At 44.0% G+C, this 20,570-nt stretch overlaps 1 protein-coding gene across 3 annotated transcripts in view; it reads right to left on the bottom strand.

Annotated features, from left to right (window-relative positions):
• Positions 1-20,570, bottom strand: part of RABGAP1L (RAB GTPase activating protein 1 like) — a 146,452-nt gene that overhangs the window by 70,630 nt on the left and 55,252 nt on the right. For all 3 annotated transcript variants that reach the window (XM_083621572.1, XM_083621573.1, XM_083621574.1), the window contains one exon: positions 6,128-6,241. In XM_083621572.1, coding sequence (XP_083477698.1) covers positions 6,128-6,241 — 114 coding nt within the window. The remainder of the gene's footprint in view (positions 1-6,127; positions 6,242-20,570) is intronic.

The following is a 20,570-nucleotide window of genomic DNA, read 5'->3' as shown; positions in this document are numbered from 1 at the left end:
TAGGTGCTTAAGGGATACAGAATGCGTGGCAGTGAAGAGAGAAGCGGCTCCATGCAGCTCCCAAGTGCTGGTGGGGCGGCTCACTTTTCCCTCTCGCCTGCCTCTGCCTCCCAGCGGTGGCTTTAAGGGCGATGCCTGAGCCTGAGTGGGTTCAGGGGGCAGCAGCACAGGCACACGCTCCCCCATCAACGGAGAGGGAGGGGGGAAACCCCGTGGCACCGCCAGTGCAATTCTTGCATATATCCTCTGACCTTAGAGGCAGAACATAGCTATGCTGACTGCTTATCCATACGCTCTCCACTACACAGCGTCGAGTTCAGCCACGTTTCACCGCATCTGTTGACTGAACACCCCCCTCAGTGATGACACCCGGGGCAGCCTGCACCCACCACTCTTCCCTCCCTATGCCACTAGATCCTTTGAGCAAGTACTGCTGGGGTGGGGCCCCTCAGGCAGGTGGTAACAATTAGTCCCCAAAGTGGGAGAATGTGATGGGGCTGGCTGATTGCCAGCATCCCCCAGCCCCTATAAATCTTTGAGTTAACCTGCCAGGAGGGAGAGAGAACATGCTGTGTATTAGACTTGCTGCTTGATGTTCTGTAGCTGGTGCCAGAGAAGGAGCCAATGAAGCTTGGTAACCAGTTTGGTGCCTGTGTGTGATGGATTAGTAGCTTGGAGGGAGGACTCGGGAAAGCGACCCCCTCCTTGACACAGGCCAATGGCCCAGCATCCTGTTCTCACAGTGGCCAGCCAGATGCACAGGGAAGCATTTATTCAAATGTAATCTAATTGGAGATTTTTGTTTGACACTGTTATGCCTAGCCCTGACCTAGTACAAGACACAGAGTACTCAGAGGATGACTCAGACACCCCACAGGCTGAGGAGCTTGAGGAGTACAGGAACCAATTATGAGGACCCCCCCCCCCGAAGGGCCACCCTTGGAGCTGTCTGTGGACCCACCCTCCAGTGCTCAACAAGACTGGCACCAAAATATCCAGGACAAAAATGACAACATAACATGTGTCCTTGGATATCTTTTAATATCTTGCCCAGATTGTCTGAAACTTTGGGCTGGGCTGTCATCAATATGCAGATGACACCTAGCTTTATCTGTTGATGGACGGCCATCCTGACTCGGCCCCGGACACACTGACCAGATGCTTGGAAGCTGTGGCTGGATGGCTGCGTGGGAGCCGGTTGAAGTTAAATCCTTCAAAGACAGAGGTCCTCTGGCTGGGTCGGGACAACATGGGGTTGGGGGGCCAACTCCCATCTCTTGCGGGGGCTCAATTAGTGCCAGTGCACTCTGGGTGTAACCTCTCTATGGAGGCGCAGGTTACAGCTACAGCAAAGGCGGCATTTTTCCATCTCTGCCATATTAAGCAGTTGGTTCCTTACCTTTCTCGCCCTGATCTGGCCACAGTGATCCATGAGATGGTCACCTCCAGGCTTGATGACTGTAATTCGCTCTACGCAGGGCTGCCCTTGAGGCTGACCCAGAAACTCCAGTGGGTGCAGAATGCTGCGGCGAGACTCCTTACGGGGTCCTCGCCGCGGGATCACATTCATCCAGTGCTTTACCAGCTGCACTGGCTCCCGGTGGAGTACAGGGTCAGGTTTAAGGTGCTGGTTTTGACCTTTAAAGCCCTATGTGGCCTAGGACCCTCGTACCTACGGATCCGCCTCTCCTGATATGCCCCGCGGAGGACCTTAAGGTCCATAAATAACAACACTTTGGAAGTCCCAAGCCCCAAGGAGGTTAGATTGGCCTCAACCAGGGCCAGGGCCTTTTCAGCTCTGGCCCTGGCCTGGTGGAACGCCCTACCGCAGGGACCCTCTCAACTCTAACTGGAGATGCTGGGGATCAAATCTGGGACCTTCTGCACACAAAGCAAGTGCTCTGCCATTGAGCTATGATACTCCCCCACCTGCTTTAGTGTTGAGGGTCCTACAGAACTTTGCATCTGCCTAATCCAGACATTTAGGAGACATTGTGGAAGTGCTGCTGAAGGCAGCCAATTAACCAAGCTGAGACTGACAAAGCTAAAAAGAATTCTAACAGATACTGCCCGGCAGGCACAACTGCAGCAGGTTGAGGTTAGGTCCCATTTTCCAAGGGAGACTGCTTTGCAGTCACATATTGGCACAGGAAATAACCACATGGTAGGCCCTGCAGCAGCTCATTATGTAACTTAGCCCCCTATATGAATGAGCAGCAGCTTTCTAGCAGACATGTAACAATGAAATAATTTCCAATTATAACTTCAATTTAAAATGCACACTTTCCTTTCAAAGCCACCCAGCCTCTTGAAACAGGGCTGCTTAATATGAAACATTCTGCATTTAGAAGAATATCAATGCAGAGCAGGACAGAGGACAGGTGTACACTTGGCAATCCTAACTGGGATCCTAACCCTTATCAATATATGTGAAAAGTGCAATCAATGCATCGGAATGAATTTTGTAGATCACTAGATTTCTAAAGCTGTGCAGATATAGATGACAATACCTGTATTAATCAAAAGCCAAATACTGCGTCAGTAGTAGCTTGAGCATGTGTTTTCAAAGACAAAGAATTTTAACAGGGAGAAATGTAAAGTATTGCACTTGGGCAAAAAAAATTGAGAGGTACAAATACAAGATGGGTGACACCTGGCTTGAGAGCAGTACATGTGAAAAGGATCTAGGAGTCTTGGTTGACCACAAACTTGACATGAGTCAACAGTGTGACGCGGCAGCTAAAAAAGCCAATGCAATTCTGGGCTGCATCAATAGGAGTATAGCATCTAGATCAAGGGAAGTAATAGTGCCACTGTATTCTGCTCTGGTCAGACCTCACCTGGAGTACTGTGTCCAGTTCTGGGCACCATAGTTCAAGAAGGACACTGACAAACTGGAACGTGTCCAGAGGAGGGCAACCAAAATGGTCAAAGGCCTGGAAACGATGCCTTATGAGGAACGGCTAAGGGAGCTGGGCATGTTTAGCCTGGAGAAGAGGAGGTTAAGGGGTGATATGATAGCCATGTTCAAATATATAAAAGGATGTCACATAGAGGAGGGAGAAAGGTTGTTTTCTGCTGCTCCAGAGAAGCGGACACGGAGCAATGGATCCAAACTACAAGAAAGAAGATTCCTCCTAAACATTAGGAAGAACTTCCTGACAGTAAGAGCTGTTTGACAGTGGAATTTGCTGCCAAGGAGTGTGGTGGAGTCTCCTTCTTTGGAGGTCTTTAAGCAGAGGCTTGACAACCATATGTCAGGAGTGCTCTGATGGTGTTTCCTGCTTGGCAGGGGGTTGGACTCGATGGCCCTTGTGGTCTCTTCCAACTCTATGATTCTATGATTCTATGACAAATGTTTAACAGCTACATTAAGTGTACAGGTACAAGGCCCAATACATTTGCTCAACTCATAGCAGAGGAGCAGCCCAGCAAAGAACTGGAGTGCAAAAAAGAGGGAAGAGGTATACATTGCAACTAAGGGTAGAGTAAGTGCCTCATTCAATGGCTTTTCAATCTTACACCCTGCTTTCAAAATGTATTTAAAACTCTTTGTTGCAAAATAGAGAAGAGATGATCTGTTTTGTTTTTGTTCTTTTGACAGAGTATTAACCTGGACAAGCTGGTATATGGAGTCTACCAAAACATATTAAATTCTACTCATTAAAATCACAGCAGTTGTTTCTCTGATAAACACAACTTGCTTTAACTTGAAAATGTGAAACAACAACATCCCTCAAATTAAATTGTGCATTGCTGTCACAGCAATCCAAGAGACTTTTACCAATTATTTTGATTCCCTGTAGTAAAACACCTTTGAATATACATGCAAGCAAAAAGTAGGTCACCAGTATTATTCCACAATGTATCAAATCCTAGAAAATTAATCTGTTTATATGATGGGGAAAGGAAATGCTTGAAAAAATACTTATTACCAAACATCTGACTTGGCCAGTTCCCTTCTAGGAAGCCCTTTGCAATCGTTATTTTCTCAGTAACTACCTTAAATCTTTCTTGTTCTATTTCTAGGTACATGTAAGAGGACATCCCATCCTTATAAATGAAAAAGATCATCTACAGAAGTGGAGGCTATACCAAAAATTTGTCAGATAATAAAATGGTTTCTCATACATACAAACACACAAGTCCTCAAAGTCCAGCATTTGAGACAAAAATACAGGCAATTCCCCACTTACGAGGGGTTTACGTTCTGGCCTTTGTGTGCATAAGTGAAATGTGTAAGTGGGAAACTTCATTTTTTAAGTGGCTTTGTTTTCCATTTCCACCCCCTTCCTGCACTTTCATTTGGAAGGGTAGGAGCGGAACAAGGGCCATCTAAAGGGCAGCAGAGACCCCCTTCCTACTGCATCTCGCCCTCAGTCTAAGCCACGCAGCTGAGTCCACTGCAAGGAACAGCTTCCCCCCCATCAGCTGTTGAGCGGGGCAGCATAGCAGCAGAGAGAGCTCCTGCACACCATTTGGGGGTCTGCGTCAGAAACCTTTTTCACTATCAGCTTTAGAAGAATAATGAGTTTTGTCCCCAGAAGAGTATTCACAAGTTCCGTGACCCCAGAGAAGCTGGGAAAGTTGCACAGATGAGACCTGCTGCAAAGCAGCTATCCTGCCTCTCAGCTGATGAGCACAGTAGTGCAGCAGCAGCAGCAGCAGGGGGCCCCACACACCTTTTTCAAGCCAGCACCGGAGCCCTGCTTCTTCATAATCTACAGAAAAATTCTTCCGGGCTCCGGGGAGGGTCACAAGGACTCTCCAGCTCTCTTCTGCCATTTCCAGGTTTGAATTGAATTATTTCCTAGCACAGCGCATAAGGGGTGTGCGTATACCTGTACTGCATTCCAGTGATGAGGTATTAGATGCCAATGTGGAGTACAACAATTAATAGTCCCAGAGATGATTAAATTCAGTTTGGATAGACTATAATAGAATTATAGAATATGGACCTAATGATTTAGATACAATGTAGTGAACAATGTATTATAGCAGGATTGTTAATCCTTCAACTTCCCCAATTTGATCAATAATCCTCTCCTAAACACCAAATTTGTGGCAAAACAAGTTTGTTCTAATCCAATCTTTTGTTGGTTTGTTGGTTGGTTGGTTTGGTCTTCAGCCCATAATATTCTTACAACAATCCAAAGAATGTAACTATTAATATCTCTTAATATTTAGGCAGATATAAATAAAATAGTAAAGGTAAAGGGACCCCTGACCCTTAGGTCCAGTCGTGACCGACTCTGGGGTTGAGGCGCTCATCTCGCTTTATTGGCCGAGGGAGCCGGCGTACAGCTTCCAGGTCATGTGGCCAGCATGACTAAGCCGCTTCTGGCGAACCAGAGCAGCACACAGAAACGCCGTTTACCTTCCCGCCGGAGCGGTACCTATTTATCTACTTGCACTTTGACGTGCTTTCGAACTGCTAGGTCGGCAGGAGCAGGGACTGAGCAATGGGAGCTCACCCCGTCGCGGGGATTCGAACCGCCGACCTTCTGATCGGCAAGTCCTAGGCTCTGTGGTTTAACCCACAGCGCCACCCGTGTCCCTATAAATAAAGTAAAAGGAGGCAAAGCATACTGCCCAGAGGATGGCTGAAGAGAACCTACAGCCAACAAATGGACCTTGCTCCCTTTATGTCAAGCCTCTTGTGTTGTTACTGGGTGGTGGATAATGCTTGAATTACTTAAATAAAAATATCCTAATCTACTGATATAGGTGTTGTAAAATACCATTCAGCAAATTAAATAATGAATCACTGATTACCTAAAATTGGCCCTTTGATTAATATAGATCACCTGTTTTTCCTTGCAGCACAAAAATATTATACTGCAGCTGACTATTCTCACAGTACCATCACAGAATCACAAATCACAAAAAACCACCAATGTGCCACAGAATTACAAAATATTAAAACATTCAGTTACTATGGATGTTTGTATGCGATGCCAATAAAAGGTTTGATGACAATGAGAAAACATTCAGAAATGGCATTTAGAATAATATATGGAAACTGTGTTAATATATGGAAGCTATTAAGACGTGTGTAAAATGTACTGATCATTGGGAGTGGGAGCTAGGACTTTTCAATGCAAATTACATACAAATCTGGCCGTACCTTACAGATCTTATATAGAGATTCCTGCCCATCTCCTCCTGTATCTTTAAAATATTCATGAGCTGGGAATGTACGATGAATGTCTCGTGTAATGACACTCTCCTGGGATGAGTCCTGTGAAGAAAGGGAGAAAATAGCATATGCAAACTACACTTAAAATGAGGAAACCAAGATACTTCAACACATAATGAAAACATATACAGTACTTGACAGATTATAACACTACCAGCTGGCCAGAAGGCTTACCTCAATTGCAGGATAGAATCCAGAACATGTGCCCCATCTTAACATTTGCAGGAAATTATTAGCCATTTAATAGGGCATCAGTAGTAACTGCTTCATGCATCCGCAAAACAAAACTATTAGTGTTTCAACTTTGATGATACACTTTGGAGGAAGCCATGGTGGCCCCTGGCGGGAGGGGGGCGGGAATTACTGACTATAATGCCATCTCTTGATATAAGCAAACATGTCCCACCATTTTCCTATAGGAAAACAGATCCCTCAGTTCAATTTGTATAAACACACCAGTTTGGGTATTTGTGTGTCTTTCATTTTTGTATTTCAGGGTCTATGAAACCCACTCTCCAAACTTCCCATGAAGGGGGCACAAAAAAGGGCCTCAGATGATGATTGCAAGGTCCAGGTTAGTTCACGTGGGGAGAGATGGTCCTTGAGGTACTAGTGTCCACATTCACATAAAGATTTATAGATCAAATCAGCACTTAGAGAAGATTCTGGAAACAAATTGGTAAGCACTGCAGACGTGCCAGATTTGGTGTTATATGTACTGACTGTCTTCTGATTTTTTTAATTGCAAATTGGTATAAGTGTCCTCAGCTCCTTGCTCTCATGGAAAGATTAAGACATGATATGCGGAAAGCAAGGGGCTGAACTACATCTAATCATGTTGACACCGTATGGTTTCTGCTCATTATTTTCATAAATATTTCTCTTGGGAGCTCACAACCTCTAACTACCCAAGCTGAGTTTTAGAGGGGCATTATCATATAGTTGCTTTACTTATTGTTTATCTGATTTCAATGCTTATTCAATGCTTTTCTCCAATCATATGCATTGTAACAATGAAACATGAGAGATCTGTAACTGTTTGATTTGCTATTGCTAATCTTTATAGTACTTCAATTTATAAAATAAAATTCTTAATATAAATAAATAAACAAAAAACCCAGCACAATGCATCAAACCATTGTATTGTATTGGTATTGGTATTGGTAGCCAGTGCAATCACTGGTGTTGTACGTTCAGACTACCCTGCTCTGGTAGTAGTCCAGTCTAGAGGTCACCAGAGCATGGGCAACAGATGTTCGGCTGCCCCCACCCATCAGTCAAAGCTGTTGAGCACCTGTTGGGACCACCCAGTAGAGGGCCCACTACGAGTCCCTGGACCCACTGCTGCTCCTTCTCTGTGTTGCTGCTGCCTTTCCACTCTTAGGAGCATAGGAACCTGCCTTAAACTGAATCCAGATCAGTACTGTCTGCACAAACTGGCACTGGATACCCAGGGTTTCAGATCGGACTCTCTCCCTGTCCTACCTTTAGATCTCAGGGACTGAACCTGGGACTAAACTATGTGAGAGAAAAAGGGTAAGGAGCAGTGATCTCTGCACACCATGATTTTACCCATCATTACTAAAAACCTGCACCAAAACATATTAAAAAGTAATATGTTACAATAGATTGATTACATGCTAATAAAAAACAAAGCAAAACATTAAAATAAATATAAATTTACTATCGTGGACTTGTTGGATGCAAAGAAATTGTGGGAGAAGCCAGCTGGGGAACATGGATGCAGCCAAATCAAAATAAACACAAATGAATACAAATCTGAGGTTCTGTCTGCACCCCCCAGCAAAAATCCTGGCTATGCCCAGGCTGGGGAACCAGCAAGGGAAGAAGCCTCAGAGCCCAGGGATTGGTGATGGGTCAATGACGAGTGGTCAGAGGGAGAAGACTATGAAGAGGAGGTGTCAGAAGCTGAAGAGGTAACAGAGCAGGTGGAGTCTGTGGCAGAGACAAGCCCAGAAGCAGAAGAGAAGGGAGGCTAAGAGGCAGAGACTGATTCTGGCATGTGAAGAGGCATGGGAGTCTAACTTGCCCCTGGGTCTTCCAGAACCAGGAGAGGCATGAAGACAGAGGAAGAGAAATTAGCTTCACGTAGGTAAAGTCTCAGATTACTTGGGGGAAACTCTGGAAAGGAGAGGACTTAGGCAGCTCCATGGAGGCAGGGACCTTGAGTCTCAGCAACTGCTTCATGGGGGCAAGACCTGCCAGAGATGAGTTGCTGTGCTCATTCGGCATAATACTCCTGTGCAGATCCTGTTTTTGCTAATAAAGAGTTAACACCAATTTGCTCTCTGTGATTTACTGCTGGCCCTCTCCTGTCATCTACATATTTTCATCCAATCATAGTTATACCACATAAAATGAATACCAACAAGTCCGCAGAAAGCTGTGCTGATTGCAGATTTTAAATACTCTATGACAGGGATGTCCAAACGGTCAACCACAATAGACAGGTTGATCCCCGGGTGATAGCGGTCGATCACGGGCTCATTCTCCTCCGCAGTGGAAAAAGAGGATCCACGCGTGTGCTTTCCTGACCTGGCGAGAGTCATCCGTCACTTGGCCGCCAGCACTGACGCCCTGCTACTTCTGCGTTTTGGAAGCCCCTGCAATGGCCTGACCAGAGGGTAGCACATAATGGGAGCATTGCCGGGCACAAAGGTCCACCTAAACGCCATGTCATAGGTGATGCGAGAGCGGCGGAGTCTTTATTTTGTTATCGACTTATGGCGTGCCCCTGCTAAAAAAAAGCTCAACAACTTTGTGTGTGTGTCCCTCCCCCCAAAAAACTGGGTAGATCACTGCCAACCCCCCCCCCCCCGGGAGCAGATCGCAGTCTCTTGGGAGTTGGACATCCGTGCTCTATGAAATAAGTGCTATAGGCAACAGATGGTATAAATCCCTTAGTCAAAACTAATGAAGTTGAACTTTTGTACCATGTAATTAACAGAATACATTCTGTTTTCCCTTCAGTTTGAAAAGTGTCACAAACCACGAAGACATTACTCAATTAGCAAAAAGAGATATTATAATATGATACACAGCGCTTGTGGCCATGATGGCTAAGATCTACCTCCACTGCTAGAAGCAGTATGCCTCTGAATGCCAGTTACTGGGAAATCACAGGTAGGGAAAGGGCTATTGCACACAAGTCCTGCCTGCAGGCACCTGGCTGGCCAATGGGAGCACAGAAAGCTGGACTAGATTTGGTCTAACTCAGGAGGGCCCCTCGTAACTGCCAACTTTAGCTAGCAGGACATAAGCAGTGCACCTGTGCAGGCCTTGGCCCAGCAAGATGAATAGGAAGAGCCAGATTTGTTTGCTTGCAACCACCCCTCAGCCATGTGTTTTCCCTCTGATATCATCTGGTACCCAAATCTGATGTCATCACATCTGCTATGAGGCCCCTCTCTAGTTTGGATCAAATTAGGAGCTGTGCAAATGGCACCAGAACAGTAGCACAGCGTGATGTAATGGTTAGAGTGTTGAAGTAAGACCAGGAGGACACAGATTTGAATCACCATTCTGCTGTGGGTCAGTTACTGCCTCTCAGCCTAACCTACTTTGCAGGTTGCTTTGAGGATAAAATCAGGAAGAGAACCTCACATGCTATCTCGGGCTACGTGAAAGAGAGGTGGGGCATAAATGTACAGGCATCCCAGCCCCCACTTACTTGGGGGTTACATTCCAGGCCCCCATGCACATAAGCAAAAATTATGTAAGGGGAGGAGCACCCTCTAAGAAGCCTCTAAATGCCCATTTTTTCCTGCTCTCCAGCACTCTCTCCCATTCATGGGGACAGCTCCGCCCCCGCCCGCCCCCCCCCCCGATCAAGTAAAACAATCGAAATACTTAACTGACCAATCACACCAGTTCTGCCCCCCCAACAAAAGTCCTGCCAACCCCCCCCCCAACAAAAATCCTGGCTATGCACATGCTCCTGCTCTCTCTTCAACTAGAGCTGAAGCTCTGAGGCTGACTGGAGACTGGAGCACTGGCGGAAAAGCAATGGCAGCAGCAGTGCTATGGCACACACAAGCTGCTAGGCAGCTGTTGCGAACAGAAACAAAATAACAACATGGTAGAGGATTTTTCATCTGCTTTGGAAGCTCATTTTTTGCTTCAAAACTTTTGAGGGTAAGAAAGAAACCTGGTACAGCACAAAAAAATTGATTATACAATGTGTCAGAACTTGGAGAGCAGCTTTGCTTCTTGCATCCCACCCAAATTACATCCATGAATGGAAAGACAGAAATCCCTAGTTCTGCATTTTGAAATCATCCTGAAATCTGCATGCTGTACTGCAATTAAAAGTCAGTGTACCTAAGTTGCTCTGGTAGAAGAACCTCCACAGAATACCTTCCTCAAGCTCAATCCTGAATAGTGCCACCATGTTAAACTCGAATGGCTCACAGAAACAGAGCGGAGGAGCCAGAAGATGAGATGGTGGCCGCCCCCTCTGCCAGAAAAAAGAAGCAGCTCACATATACTTTTCAATCCTCAGAAAAGCTGAGATAAGAAAACTGGAAAAGTTATTTGGGCAGCTCCATCCTTCTCATCTCCTTAGCAACTGAAAACATCTCCAATAACCATTTCATCAGCACTTGCCTCAGGATGATTGGTATGAGCTAGAAATAGCACATTCCGCCATCTGCTTTTGTATTCCAGGGCTAGCAGTGTTCACACTTCGCCGGTACTAAGCCTCATCAACATCCAGCAGCCAATAGTGCAATACACCAATAGTAAGGGGGGTGGAAAGAATTCTTACAACAGTAATTAACAACTGATTTTCATCAGTTAACAAACCCCTACATTGATAGAATATGAACCTTAGAAATCCGATTTAATAACCAGCCTCAAGAAGCAAGTTGGATGGCAATATTAGTAGACAGTATTTTCAAAAATAACCTCTATGGGAATGAAGGATAGAAGGGTGGCCAGTAACTGAAAGGCACTGAAAACCCTGGAATATATTATGTATATGCACAGAAATGCATTTAAGAAGGAGGTGGAGGAGTTGGGGAGGGGGAGAGAGAGCCTCAAGCTGTGGAAAGAGGAAGGCAGCCAATTCAGCTCAAGTTACTACTAAAATCTTCTGCATGTTTAGAATGCCAACCTCTTGAACACACCCAGCCAATATGATATCCTCCTTTCTCTGTTTTTCTCCCAATTTAAGAGAAAATGTTATTTATGCCAGACCACTTTTATTTCATCTATAGAATTATACCCCCTCCTTATGGAGATCTTTCACAATTCACCAAACTACATTATTATTATTATTATTTTAAAAATTCTTCCCCGTTTGATTTGCTCTTTTGCTGTTTTAATATACGGTAGCTATAAATAATCAATTTTAGAAGATCCCACTCCAAAATGTTTATCTAGTTTCCCTGGATATAGGTAGCTGAAATAGATTTTATTTCATTTTCAAAAAAGAAAACCTTGTTGCCTACCATCCTCTGACTCACTATTTTTACTCACTAAATTAGACTTCTTGTATTTCCTACACAGCAGCGTTAATATAATTAACATGCCACAGTACACTTGCCATTCTACAATTTTTTATTAGTTATTTTCAAGCTGACCTATTTCTTGTCTCTAGATCATTTCCAACTGTTTAGGGTGCATACTCTTCACTGGAAAGCTCTGACTATATCGTTAGAACAGCAACATAGCTTACTTACAAATGCTATGTATGTTTCCTAAACACAGCATCAAAAATGCAGGAAGAAAATATCACTTGAACTAAACCAGGGGTCAGCAAACTTTTTCAGCAGGGGGCCGGTCCACTGTCCCTCAAACCTTAAGGTGGGGACTATATTTGGGGGGGGGATGAACGAATTCCTATGCCCCACAAATAACCCAGAGATGCATTTTAAATAAAAGGGCACATTCTACACATGTAAAAACACGCTGATTCCTAGACCGTCCACAGGCCGGATTTAGAAGGCAATTGTGCTGGATCCAGCCCCTGGGCCTTAGTTTGCCTACCCATGAACTAAACCATCTTTATACTGTTTGCCACTGCTGGTCTGTACATTTTAAGACAGACTCATAACAATTCATTTTACAGAAGTAAAAATGAACAAAATTAAAGGTTACATTAAGTACTGTCCCTTCACTGACAGAATACATCCATCAGTGGAAAAGGATGGAAGATAACTGTTGATGGTTCCCTCTCCCCTTCCTCCACCCCACCCCAGTTCCTTCTCCAAAAATCCAGTATTTTTAGGATTATAAAAGCCAAGTGCGCAAGTGGTAAAGTCAATGTAGTAGCAATCCATCTAAAATTTTCCAACTGAGGTTCCATATACTTCAAGGCATCTGAGCTACACTCATTAATTAGAATCACAGTCTCACAGTAGAGTTGGAAGAGACCCCCAAGGATCATCTGGTTCAACTGCCTGCAATGCAGGAATTTCGATTAAAACATCCTTGACAGGTGGCCACCCAACCTCTGCTTAAAAACCTCCAAGGAAGGAGAGTCCACCACCTCCCGAGAGAGACAGATCCACTGTCAAACAGCTCTTACTGTCAGAACATTCTTCCTGGTGTTTAGTCAGATTCAGAATCTCCTTTCTTATAACTTGAAGCCATTTGGTTCAGGTCCTAGCCTCCGGAGCAAGAGAAAACTCCATTAGAGAAACAAAAAGACTGAAGCAAGCCGAATTATCCTTTGGAAATTGTAATCCAGGCATAGGCAAACTCGGCCCTACAGATATTTTGGGACTACAACTCCCATCATCCCTAGCTAACAGGACCAGTGGTCAGGGATGATGGGCGTTGCAGTCTCAAAACATCTGGAGGGCCGTGTTTGCCTATGCCTGTAGTAATCACTTCCTCTCCTCCCCACCCCAGAACAATGCTGCAAGCTACCTTCTCCAACTTGCACTCATTATAAGGGGTTGTGAGCCTCCAGTTGTTTACATGTTATTAGGAACAGGATGCTTGCATTCTTCATCTCCCTGTGTTACTGAACAGCCTGGTCCTCTTGTGAGCAGTGGTTCTGGAGATCTCCACCAACAGGGCAAGGGGGCAACGAATGTGATCACACTGTAAGGGTGGCTGTTGCTGCTCTTTTATTGGCTAAATCAGACAGTGCTTTTCTGCAGCCTTCCCTACTGCAGGGGAAAGGGCAGGTAAAGTGGCAAAACCGGTGGCTGTGCTGCTGGAAATGTAAGTGTTGCATTTCAGAACCCTAGGCACCCCCCTACCACAGGCTAGCTGGCGTGATGTACCTAAGCTTCCTTGGTGGCAGAGCATGTAAGCAATTATAGCAAGACCACAACTTGAGCACATTTAATTTGTGTGCATTCAGCTTCATGCGCATGACAAAAAATTAAAAAGGGGGTGGGAAGGGTTCTGGGGTAAATGACTTTGGCAATCCCATCGAACCCAATGGGTTTTGATTATACACAATTTTGGCTTTAAGAATGATCCCCAGAACAAAACCCCTGTGTAAGTTCTGAGCTTACTGTATATCTCTTCTTTTCCTACACTTTCTCCCAAAGCAGCCAAGAACCAAATCTTGTTTCTAACACAGGGTAACTTACCTTATTTTTTGCACCATAACACTCACTTTTTTCCTCCTAGAAAGTAAGGGGAAATGTCTGTGCGTGTTATGGAGGGAATGCCTACGGGTGGCATGCCTACGGATTTTCCTCCTCTAAAAACGTGTGTGTTATGGTCGGGTGCGTGTTATAGAGCGAAAAATACGGTACATATGTGCAGCAGCACAATTTCCATAGGGTTTATAAGAACATAGTTCCTGTAATGGATGTGTCTATGTGTAGAGTAGTTAAAGAGCAGCACAGGGGGAAAGTATTTATCATTATTATTCACGCCTTAATTACCTTTCTCCCACGCCATCTGAGGCCCGCTATTTTTAAAGAACGACTCTCTACAGTAATGCTGTAATTATCTTCCCCCAAAATAGATTGTCCTCATCCCTGCTCACACAGCTCTGCACATTTTAAAATTACCAATATATCTCTATGGAGACCTCATTATTATATTTATCTCACATAAGTGAGCTCAAATAAACACACACATATACATAATTTTAGAGTGTATGATGCTGGAAGGACTAAGTAATCAGGATCATCAATTTACATAATAAAATGTTTTTGAAAGTCAGTAAAATGATTTGCCATATATGGAATGAACAAATAGTAGAGCAACCCCACAGATGAAGCTTGCATATAGTAATGCTCTGATGTGAGTCCATTTCCATGCTGGAAAACACACAGAAAATATTTGATACAAGGTGTGGCTTTCAATTCCCCTATGTCAAGACCTTCCAAGGAAGATTACTTGGTGATCCCACCAAGTGGTGTTCACAGGATGGTGTTTATCCTTTTTCTGTTTTTAAATTACTTAAAATATCCACAAGATCCACTGTAGGCTCTCCCACACAAACACTTTATATTAAAAAATACCTGCTTTCTTTATCCCTTTACAGTTCAACTGCCACCATTTATTTCCATTCAATACCTTTATTCACCTTTTTATTCCTTGTATCCAGTAGCTGGCTGTAACCATAGGATACACTGACCAAAAGGCTAGCGCTTAGAAATCAAACCAAAATAATTTATTGCTGTTTATTTATAACTGGTGGCCTGTTGTCTAGCATTACTTGGGAATTCTAAAAAGTCACTGCAGTTTTGAAATCAGTGTTTAAAATATTACTAGAACCTGTGCTGAAAATCTTTCCCAAAGTGGTTTCCCAGATGCTCCATGGAGTAGCGATATGGGGCACGGACCCAAAAGCTAACAAAGCCTTAGAAATAGTGCAGAACAAATTCCTCAGGAAAGTGCTCTCACTCCCCAATGGGACCTCAGCTGCTCTTCTTCGTGCTGAAGCTGACGTGACAACAATACAGGCTACAATTGATTACCTGTGCCTAAATTATGTGAAAAGACTTCAATCTCTTTTGGAGGAGATTCCCGCTATATCTTACACAGAACGGGAACAGACCAAATGCTGGAAGGTTGGTATCCAACACCTCTTGTCCCAATATCAATTACAAGATCTTCAGGTGATCATGAAGATGGATAAGAGGCACTTAAGAGACGGTCTCTTTAGGTCCGATGCAGAAAGGGATCTAACCATGATTGCTTCTACCAAGAGCTCACCATGGTTCCTACTTACCAAACGGAGCATGCCTGAGCCAGATACCTGACAAAGCTCCCACTTGCCGTACTAAGAATCGCTTTTACAGAACTACGATTCCAATCGATGGCCTCAGCGGTGTTGGATGGACGGTACGGCAAAGTACATTACGAAGAGAGACTCTGTCTGTGTGGATAACTCTGCGTCGAGGACCTGTGCCATTATTTATTGCAGTGCCCATTATATATAGACCCAAGAGACCGATTTATAAAACCCCTGTTTACAAATGGAACACATTTGAATAGGGTGGAAAGGGTGAAATGGCTGCTGAGCGACACCGACGACTTTGTTACTTATAAAGTAGCACTCTATGCACTGGCAGCTAAGATCAGGAGGAAGGAACTAGACAAAATAGCGGTCAACTGCAAAGGGGATTCGGATATTTAATTTGGCACATCTCACCTGAGAATCTTCTGCTATTCTATTCTATTTAATGCAACAAATAATTTTAGTAGCCGTGACCGTGGTTTTATTGTATGTCTGTGCCCGATGATTTTTATGGTTATTGTTGTTTGTTTGTTTTTTGTTCCCTTTCTGAATGATGCCATGGCCTATGGCTAGTGCAATAAAAAGTTTAATTGGAAATTGGAAATTAGTTAAAATATTGCACTTCTGAAAGATTCAGTCTGCCATCTTGATTCAGAATGGAGTCCAATTGTATCCAAACAGACAAAAACCTGCTCTTTGCTCTCAGGAACCATTATACAAAATTTTGTTTTGATACCTTAAGTGGTGTCCAAATGCACTGTAAACTCTCTCACACACACTTTCCTTTATGGATAAAAATGTATAAGTACTGCCACATCAGAATCCTCAATCTGCATGAAGTCAGAGCACAACCCTCATTGGAGGATTTGTAGTGCTTCACCACAATCCTGGATTTGCATGAAGTCAGGTCGGGGGAGAGGAACAAAAGTTGTATAACATGGCATGGGAATGAGAAGGGACACTGAGAGGAAAATGGCAGTTCTAAACAAAGGCACCCACAATGCACTGCATTCCTGGTACCCTATGTTGTCTTCAGCATGAAGTTCCAGATTCAAGATAGTAATTTAGAAGAGATATTCTAACAACAAGCAAACACCCATACTGTATATGCCCAACACACAGCAAGTGAACTTAACTGTCTCTGACAGGCTTGCTCTTAAGATTCTATTCATCTTCACAGTAACATAAACAGCATGGAGTTTGTGCACAAAGGGGCTGGTTGCAGATAAGGAGAAAGGAGGAGGGATGGAAGTGGGAGTGGTGGACTGTAGGCAAGGAAGAGTTGAAAGAAAGGAGGAGGTGGAGAAAAGGGGGTGAAAGTGATAATGGCTGATGCGTGCAGAAGAGAAGAGAAAAGAAGGCATACAAATGGGGGTGATCTGTGTGAGAGTTGGGAAAAGGAGGAGGGTGGAGGAAAAAAGGAAGGTGAAAATGCGGGTGCAAAGGGAGTTGCAAAAAAGGAAGAAGTAAGCGCAATGGGGTTGAAGAAAGCAGAGGCATGAAAAGGTTTGAAGAATAGGAAGGGATGGCGGCTTAGTAGTTGCAACGAAGAGGAAGATGCGGGAGACTCCATGGGGTGGTTGCACAAAAGGAGGGGAAGGAGGCATGAACATGGGGAGGGTGAAAACAGGTGTGCAAAGCGGGGCTGCAGAGTAGAAAAGAAGTATCTTCAGAAATGGGGTTGGGGAAGGTGAAAAACAAGCTTAGTGGTACCTCTGGATGCAAACGGGATCCGTTCCGGAGCCCCGTTCGCATCCTGAAGCGAACACAACCCGCGTCTGCATGTGCGCGGGTCGCAATTCGCCACTTCCACGCATGCGTGTGACATCATTTTGAGCGTCTGCGCATGCATGAGCAGCAAAACCTGGAAGTAACACGTTCCGTTACTTCCGGGTTGCCGCAGAGCGCAACCCAAAAACGCTCAACCCAACGCTACTTCAACCCAAGGTATGACTGTAGTTGCATGGGATGTTAAAGTGAGGGGAATGGCAAGGGGTTGGTGAACGGTGGAAACGGGCACACAGACCCTATATAACAAATTTAATTACATTTAAGTGGTAAATAATTGGGTTGGCAGTTGCTACCAGCTGTTACTATCACGTACTTTTAAGATGATGCTACATAACATAAATGGTGATTTTGTTGCTTTAAGAGAGTTTATATGAACTTGTTTTAGTTCTAATCCCTATAAAAATCCATAAACCAATTCCCCTTCCTAGCTTCACCACAGTTAATTCACAGGCTTCTTCAGAGGAAGGTCTCCTAATGGACCAATCTTAAACTGGCCATTTTGGATGTTCTTGCCTTGAATGCTAGGTTCAACTGTTTAACTGAAACCTCAACTTACATAATCCTCCTTAGCAACTGACAGTTTAAATGGCACTTGAGCAGGCTGCCAGCAGAACTCACAATAAAACTCTCAGGCTCTAAATTGGGAGCATAAAAGGCTAGGGTTTTTTCTTCTTCACCCAGGTAACTATTTTCAAACCAAACAGTGTCATATCATAACATTCTTACTTTTAAAACTTGCTGCATAAGAAACTGGGTTTCTCTATACTCTTCCAAATGTCCCAGCAAGTGTCAATAGGGACTATCTGGGAATGTCAGTATGATGGCTGTTACACACTGATCTAGGGCAGCACAGCTCCAAGAATCACCATTCAGGAGCATTGTCTTAAAGCATATGATCATCAGCAATGACTCCATTTAGGGTTTTTTTCTTAGTAATTTTTATTAAATTTTCAAATTTTACATTTCAAATTATACATCTTTTATTATACCATACATTCATTGACCTCCCTCCCCTTCCAAGGTTCATTTAACTTATCTACCATTCTTGCATATTTTAATATATCCATCTAATTTAATTCTCCTATCAGTTCAAAATATGTTATACTGTTGAATTACTTTAATACAACCAGCGTTTATAACTGTGCACAATTATTTTCAATATAGTCAACAACAAAATTCCACTCCTCTTTGAATACCTGTTCTTCTTGTTCGCTTATTCTACTTGTTAGGCCGGCTAATTTTGCATATTCTATCATCTTAAACTGCCAATCTTCCTTACTAGGGACCTCTCTCACTTTCCATTTTTGGGCTAACAAGATCTGAGCCACATGCATAAGTTCTTCTGACTCCTGGGAACTTGTGTCTGAACAATTCCTAACAGAGATGCCTTTAGGGTTTTTTTAGGAAAGTAGTTTTAAACACCTTTTTCATCTCATTGTATATCATTTCCCAATAAGCAATAACTCCATTTAGTGGGTGGGTGAGACTGCTGGGCCAATGAGCCTTATCGCATGGCAGCAGCAAACTGGTTCTTAGTTCTTAGTTCTGACAGCTGAGGAAGTGGCAGGGAGCTTACCAACTTTAGAGATGCAATAAGCTACCTCTCCTACGGAATCCCTATGTGAGCTGATCTGTAATCTGTGGATGAAGGGTGGTATGCAAATTTAATAAATAAATACAGTAATACCTCTGCAAATGTCCGCCCTGTCGACCGTCCATTTCGGCGAACATCCGCAGCAAACCCGGAAGTACCGGAACAGGTTACTTCTGGGTTTGCCACTCGCGCATGCACAGAAGCGCTAAATCGTGCTTCGCGCAGAACAGCACTTTTGTGTCAGCATCCCTTTTGTGGAGCATCTGGGGCTCCACATAAATACAGTAATACCTCCGCAAATGTCCGCCCTGTCGACCGTCCATTTCAGCGAACATCCGCAGCAAACCCGAAAGTACCGGAACAGGTTACTTCTGGGTTTGCCACTCGCGCATGCGCAGAAGCGCTAAATCGTGCTTCACGCAGAACAGCACTTTTGTGTCAACATCCCTTTTGTGGAGCATCTGGGGCTCCGGAACAGATCCCGGACTCAAAACAGGGTACCACTGTAATAAATATATTTTTTGCCACAAACTGTGGCGAGAACCACCATCTCAAAAGCATGGTAGTTGAATTAATCAATACTCATGAAGTCTATATGGAACCTTCACGTTCAAAGCAGAATCCCTCTGAGTAACAGGCGCTGGGGGGCAGCAGCATGAAATGGTTGTAACCTTCTTGCCCTGTAACTACTGGACACTGTCAGAAATGTGATGATGGACTAGATCCAACAAAGCTATTCTATTCACTCCTATCCGATTCCCGTCAAATTAATTTCATTATACTCATACATATATGGAATTGTCTACCATGGATCCCTAGTTTGTTGCTAAAACATCTGGCACATATACTAGGATATACAGTTCATGCAGGGCACTGACTAAAACTGATTGGCTTTTTCGTGTAAACAGAGAACATGGCTTAACACACAGGTTGTTGTTTTTATTTTGATTGTGTTTTATATTTTGATTTTATTCTGTGAAGCGCCCTGAAACCTGTGGGTATAGGGCAGTATATAAATTTAATAAATAAATAACATACCTTAAAATGGCAACAGGGAGCAAGCTGACTTTCAGGGACACCTGACCATCTTTGATTATTTTTTAACTGAGGGACCCCCGAAAGGCATCCAAAGAACACTCAGGTTTTGTGTAATGCAGTCTGAAACCCACTGATCTTTAGGGCAAACATTTTTTCCTTGAAAGTTGAACATCTCCCAGATCATTCAAGACCACCCAGAGAAGTGCTGTTAGTTGTCCACCATGTTACAGAGGGTCACTGGCCTCAACTAGAAGTTGGGCATTTAGTGTACCAGTCCCATGCTGTGGAACACTCTTCCAACAGAGATCTGGCAGATACCCCCACTTTTGACTTTTGAAGACTTTTCTATGCTGACAGGCCTATGATTGCTTCATATTATTTTTAAATATTTTATGTACAGAGCCCTAATGTATTGTGAGAGAGTAATATATGACTCAGGTGGCGCTGTGGTCTAAACCACAGAGCCGAGGGCTTGCCGATCAGAAGGTCAGCGGTTCGAATCCCTGCGACGGGGTGAGCTCCTGTTGCTCGGTCCCAGCTCCTGTACACCTAACAGTTCAAAAGCATGTCAAAGTGCAAGTAGATAAAGAGGTACCGCTCCGGAGGGGAGATAAATGGCGTTTCCGTGCTCTGCACTAGTTCACCAGAAGCGGCTTAGTCATGCTGGCCACATGACCCGAAAGCTGTCTGCAGACAAATCACAGATCCTCGGCCAGTAAAGCAAGATGAGCGCCACAACCCCAGAGTCGTCCGCAATTGGACCTAACGGT

The sequence above is a fragment of the Podarcis filfolensis genome (assembly GCF_964270895.1).
Source record: "Podarcis filfolensis genome assembly, chromosome: 6".
NCBI classification, from domain to species: domain Eukaryota; kingdom Metazoa; phylum Chordata; class Lepidosauria; order Squamata; family Lacertidae; genus Podarcis; species Podarcis filfolensis.
This window is presented reverse-complemented; position numbering and strand designations above follow the sequence as displayed.